Raw genomic sequence first — 5,898 nt, 5'->3', positions numbered from 1 at the left:
CTCTTCCTCCTGAGACCATTTAGACAAGCGGGTACATCGTCGTACTGCACCTGACCAATATGGATTTTTCTATCCGTGCCGCAAACCTGGAAGACTGCAAAGACATTGCACGGATGATTTTGGTGAGCTGACAGTGCACACACGTGCGCGCGTTCCCCCCGTGGCGGCTCCGCACGTGTTTGTGATAAATAACCTATTAAGACAGATTCAACAATAATAACACATACATAGCCTACAGTATAGACTCAGTCAAACAAACATTGCACATAGATTCACGCGGTTGACATGAGCACATGACTGACAAGAAAGCTGTTATTTCATGGAACAGAGTGACAGTCTAGTCTACCATAGTGTATGGTGATGGACTGTTATAGTGTAGCCTAAAGGCTACATGTGGCTTTCTTATTATTAAGGGTGACTGACTGGTTTTGAGTGAATTCTCTTGTCGTTAAAAACGTATGCATTTCATGTGTCCCTCTGTAGGAATTGGCTGAATACGAGAAAGTCCCAGATCAAGTAAAAGTCACACAGAGAGGTACAGAACATAGAGATTTGTGACCAAAACAATCTCCTGAAATGTGTTTTTGGTATTGGGACATGCTTACCCTACCCACCGGCTACGTTTCTCATGTTTGAAGTTGTTTGACTTTCATATAAGCTACCCATGATTCTCCTTGGCACCCATTGAAAAGCTGGTTTGTAGGCTAATTAACTTTGACCAAAAACAGACAAAACACCACAATGCTATGAGAGAGTATGAACATTAAAAATACAGGCCTGCTATTGGCTGAGCATGCACACGTTCACAATAAATGAAATGCCCTTGAAAGTATTGTCTATGGTTTATTATTCACTGATATAGTGTTTACAGCTAATTAAAGTCCCACTTGGACTGCATGAGTATGCATTCACAGAAATAAACACCCTTAACAGATTGATTATAATGTAGATACAACTAGATATTACTCTTGAGTCTTCACTATTCTGCCCAATGAAAAGCGGAAATATTAAGAAAATTATGTCTATTCGAGACAACATATACATGTATTCTCATTTTAATAATTGTATATGTATCACTTTATGTCATCCAAAATGAGACATTGAGAACATCTGTTTTGTGTTCAGACTTGGAGCAGGACGGCTTTTCCAAGAACCCTTTCTTCCATGGTATCATCGCAGAGGTACCGGAGCAGCACAGGACCAAAGATGGTGAGGGAAGACCCTTCACTATACTCACTCTGTTCTCATGTCATAATTCTTTTTTACTGTATACCTACCTAAGACACGCGTGTGAGTTAGAGGACTCGCAAGAAACCCTGTGTGGGGCTGGCTGGTGCACGACAGCCCAAGTGGGATACCGGCACTTAGGGCCGATGCATACACCACTTTTAGTTTAATTCGGCTCGGCCCTGTCCAAACTACAATATGACATCATTCAGAGGTTCGGGGGGGTGGATACCGTCATGAAGTCGGCTGTTCGGCGCTGCCGAGATGTTGTGACTTGCTGAACCGAACCGAATTACTACGGCTCAAGAGTTATAGGCCAAAATGTGATGCGGTCCGTTATAGAGGCCGGTTTGAAAGATTTGGGGTGGAGGTTCCTTCTGGGAGTGTGCCTGCAAAGTTTCAGGTAAAGTGGTGCCTGAGATTAGCTGTTCACAGACAGACAGAAGGACGGACAAACGGACAGGGGTAAAAACATAATCTCCGGCCTTCAGCCGTCCAGCCTGGTGGAGATGACAAACAAATAGAGCATCAGCATGTGAGTGATTGCTATTGAGTCAATATCTACAGTTATCCGCTTTCACCTCTTCTCTCCCCACATTTGCAATTGGGAAAGTACATTTATACTTTGATTTGGGCAACAACAATACTTAGGAATTGTGAAAATTATTCTGGGCATAATGGACAAAGATTCTGTGAAAATAGGCAAACATTCGTCAAAATAGCTTTTGCAACTTGTTGTGAGCTTGTACTGTAGATCGGCGAGAGAATTAGTGTTGAGGGGAAAAAGGAGGGGGACCCCGGTCAATGAAGTATATAGGGTTTTAGTGTGTAATAATCATTTTATTTATTGTAAAAAAAAAAAAAGGTTTTTAACATAAAATCCAGATTTTCTGAAATTGGGTTTGGGCAGCATCCATAAGGTTATGGAAGAGAGACTGGGCACATATATCTTAGTTTGTTACCTAACCACACAGTGCTGAGCTGTCCCCCCCCCCCCCCCTCTCTCTTACATAACAACGTTGACACATCTATTTTCATGAGACTACAATAATGAGAACATTACCATTCCTCCTGCTGCCCTGCACTGACTTTTTCTTCCATGACACAGCCATTTTTCCATAGTTACAACGCACACTTTCCTCATATCGCTGGTCCATAGAAGAAGTCCTGAGAAGTGTGTGTGTGTGTGTGTGTGTGTGTGTGTGTGTGTGTGTGTGTGTGTGTGTGTGTGTGCGTGTGCGTGCGTGCGTGTGAGCGTGTGTATGTGCGCATGTGAGCGTGCGTGTGCTTGAACACACGTGTCCATATTTGTCTGTCTTTATTTAAATAAAGAACAATAGGCAATTGAGAAAAAATTGTTAGTTACAATGGAGAATTGAAGGAATGTGACACTGATACATGCAAGTCACAGACTGAACATTCCCGTGCACATTTCATGCATAATTTGTACCTTTTTTAGCAGGTTTTACAGTCCAGTAGAAAATAGAAAATAATTCTTAGTTGCAGCCCTAATTTATAATAATCAAGTAGGCTACAAATACAGCTTTGAAGGTTGCAAATGCAATAGAAAAACAATAATGTTCCTTAACATGGTCACCTCATAGACATGAACTCGACCATGCTAAAATGTGCGAATGCCTACTTTTAATTCATTTCCATTTTCTCAACAAGAACCTAGCACTGGCATGCAGGAAAGCATAAGCAGATTTGGCTGCATAATGTATGAATGTGAACCTAAATGTGATGCATACTTGTGTCTGTCTGCTTTCAGGTCATACCAAGATAGGCTACGCACTTTATTTCTATACCTACAGCTCATGGAAGGGCAGGGCTGTCTACATGGAAGACTTGTACGTGATGCCTGAATTCAGAGGTACAGTAACAACAACTTTGTCTGCAATGGTCCTCTCAAAGCTATAGAGACAGACAAGAAAAAATGCACCATTATGAAGGTTTTCAAGTGAAATTATTCACAAGGGATATATAATTAATCGACCGAGGTCAGCCTACTTGATCCCCCATCGACCGTGGTCCTCCTTTTATTCCCTCTACGCAAATCTCTTCCCTGAAGATTGCCTATCTACAAGCTCACAACGCGTTGCATAGTGACACATTGTGAGCTTGTAGATAGCCTATTTTCGCAGAATGTTCACCTATTTTCTCCAAACGTTCGCCTGATAGGCCATGCCCAGCTAGGGGATAAATTATTTTTGAGATGTACGTATGGTAGGTAAGGAAGAATGTAGTTATTATATGTAACCTCTCAAACAATTCTAACTTTTACAGCAATTGGTGTACATCTGAATACAGTAGGTTAAAACATCTCTTGTAACATATGTCATATTATCTTCCAGGAAAAAGTATTGGGAAAGCATTGATGAGCAAGGTTGCACAGGTGAGCAAAGCATGTGTATTCATGTCTTTCTTTGTTATACTGTATGCACATGTATACCTTTTTAATAAGATATTTTATCGAGGTGTTTAGCACTCTTGGTGATAATTACAGTATATACATTAGGCTACAGCTTTGTTTTTGTTACGTAGGCAAAATAAACAAAGAACAACAGGTTAGAATTGCAGTGATTAAATGAAGAAAAAAAAACACACAAGGGACATACAGTAGTGTTTACACAAAATATACTTTGACAGAGACGCAGCAATCAACAGATTATCTAAAAGAAAATAGAAAATAGTTAGACCTGAGGAGTATACTGAAGTTGCGAGTTATTAATGCTTAGTGAAACACATAATACGTACACTCTCACTAGACGCAACTTCTTGCAACAAAACAGTTTTAAGGCCAGTCCACACCAATGCAACTCCTTACAACTGCCATTGAGGATAATGGTTTCAAGTATTTGCATGTTAGAGATGGCATAACTAAGCACATTATATTATATTGACTTGACATACCGGTATACATACACAGTCAATACATACACAAATCCTCGTGCAGTTGTCCAACTTACAAACACACAAATATACGGTAGATAGAAACAATAAGAAATAGAAAAAGTGAGTGCAAGCGAGAACCTCGTCCAAATATCTAAAATCTGGTTAGTATGTCAAAATCCACACCCACTCTCCCCAGCAACCAGCACACTTTCGGTGCTTTCATTTCCTTTGTTTTCATGTCTTAGGTCATTTTCCCTCCCATGTCTTGACAATGTGTATTTTGTTTTACCCAACTGTTGTGCAGCTGGGGATGGCCGCAGGGTGCAACCAGCTCAACTTCACGGTGCTCGACTGGAACAAACCATCTCTGGATTTCTACCTCAGCCAGGGCTGCTTCGACGTGACATCTGAAATGGGCTATCACTGCATGCGCTGTGAGGGAGAAGCGCTGGAGCACCTGGCCCAACCCTGACCGAACCCCGGGGCTGTGATCTCTTGACCATCACAAACACAGAAGGTCAACCTACACAATGCAGGGACAGAGAAGCACTCAGTGGTGTCATTAGCTTCCTTGTTTTTACCTCACACTGCTTTGTACTGCATTATTCTAGTATTCTAAACAATAGAAATGATCATAACACACAATTGTATATCAGAACAAGCCAGCTTTGCCCTGTCCCTTTGTCTATTACAAAATTAGCTTGCACCTAACAGACTACAGCAGAAAAAGGAGATAAAACAAATCATACAAGGAGAACAAACATACCTTGTGTTGCACTTTTAATATTATGCCAACTGAAGAGGAGGGTAGTTTCAGTGTATACTAGCAATTTGTTTTACATACTGTGTCCTTGCTGACTCATTGTTATGACGGCTGTTCAGCCAAAACACAACTGGAAGTAATCTTGCTCAGGAAAAACTGCCATATTAAAGTAGGAGGGATGCATGGATATCCGAGGGGGTGGTCAGATTTTAAAAACCAGGGAGGCAGGTAGGGGAGAGAAGCTCAAAGTTTAGAGTTCAATCGGATTTTGACCAGATGCTTTAGAAAGGAGGGAATACAGCTACAGATGGATGGCCAACACGTGCACATATTAGTTGGTAGAATTATGTCTCAACGAAGACTTCCACATTTCTTCACCGTTTTGGAGCTGCTGCTCAAAAGTGTTGTGGATAATTAACTCAGGTTTTGCGTGTTAAATGATAATGACACCGATGTTTATGTTTACCGCCATCAATCGAAAGTCAGTTCAAACTCATATGGAGATACAAGGTTTATGCCCGATGGTAACGTTAAGGTTGTTGTATGAGTTTAGTGTAAAGTGAATGAACCCTAGCTTCCATATTCTGGTGCGAACAATCAGTAAGAATTGCAGATACAAGCTCACAACGAAAGAAATATGGTTTTGAGGGGAAAAAGTAGGAGACCTAGTTTAGACTGTAGGTTTTAAGACCTTATGACTGTCAGCAATATTGCACAATGCAGCTTTAAGGATAACTGTATCAATCAACTGTTAATATGTTATTATTGATCCAGTTCCTTACCCATTTTCAGTCCATTTTCATTTCAAATTGGTGGCTTATTTTTTTATTTTTTTTAAATGTATTTAATTGTGATTTACAGTATTTTGATTTATTTGTCTTTTCCTTGGTGCTGAGTTTACTTGACACATTTCCCCTTGGGGATCAATAATGTTCTTATCGTTCTTCTAAATGAATATCATTTGGAGGAAATAATGCAGTGTTCGATTATTGTGCAATAAAACTTGTACACGA

The 5,898-nt window shown here is 40.4% G+C and overlaps 1 protein-coding gene across 1 annotated transcript; it reads left to right on the top strand.

Moving 5' to 3' along the window:
• Positions 1 to 5,898, top strand: sat2a.1 (spermidine/spermine N1-acetyltransferase family member 2a, tandem duplicate 1). Its single transcript, XM_080741949.1, has 6 exons — positions 1 to 122; positions 484 to 535; positions 1,126 to 1,209; positions 2,999 to 3,100; positions 3,582 to 3,622; positions 4,427 to 5,898. Exons 1-6 carry the CDS (start codon positions 60 to 62, stop codon positions 4,592 to 4,594), a joined length of 510 nt encoding a protein of 169 aa, XP_080598075.1. The 5' UTR covers positions 1 to 59; the 3' UTR covers positions 4,595 to 5,898.

This window comes from Nannobrachium achirus, assembly GCF_963921795.1.
Source record: "Nannobrachium achirus genome assembly, chromosome: 14".
Taxonomy (NCBI): domain Eukaryota; kingdom Metazoa; phylum Chordata; class Actinopteri; order Myctophiformes; family Myctophidae; genus Nannobrachium; species Nannobrachium achirus.
The sequence above is the reverse complement of the archived record's forward strand: the minus strand, read 5'-3'. Positions and strand labels throughout refer to the sequence as shown.

Coding starts and splice junctions, on each gene's coding strand:
- sat2a.1 (XM_080741949.1), top strand. CDS start 60: ATGGATTTTTCTATCCGTGCCGCAAACCTGGAAGACTGCAAAGACATT. Junction 1,210..2,998: donor GCAGCACAGGACCAAAGATG/GTGAGGGAAGAC, acceptor GTCTGCTTTCAG/GTCATACCAAGATAGGCTAC. Junction 3,101..3,581: donor CGTGATGCCTGAATTCAGAG/GTACAGTAACAA, acceptor ATTATCTTCCAG/GAAAAAGTATTGGGAAAGCA.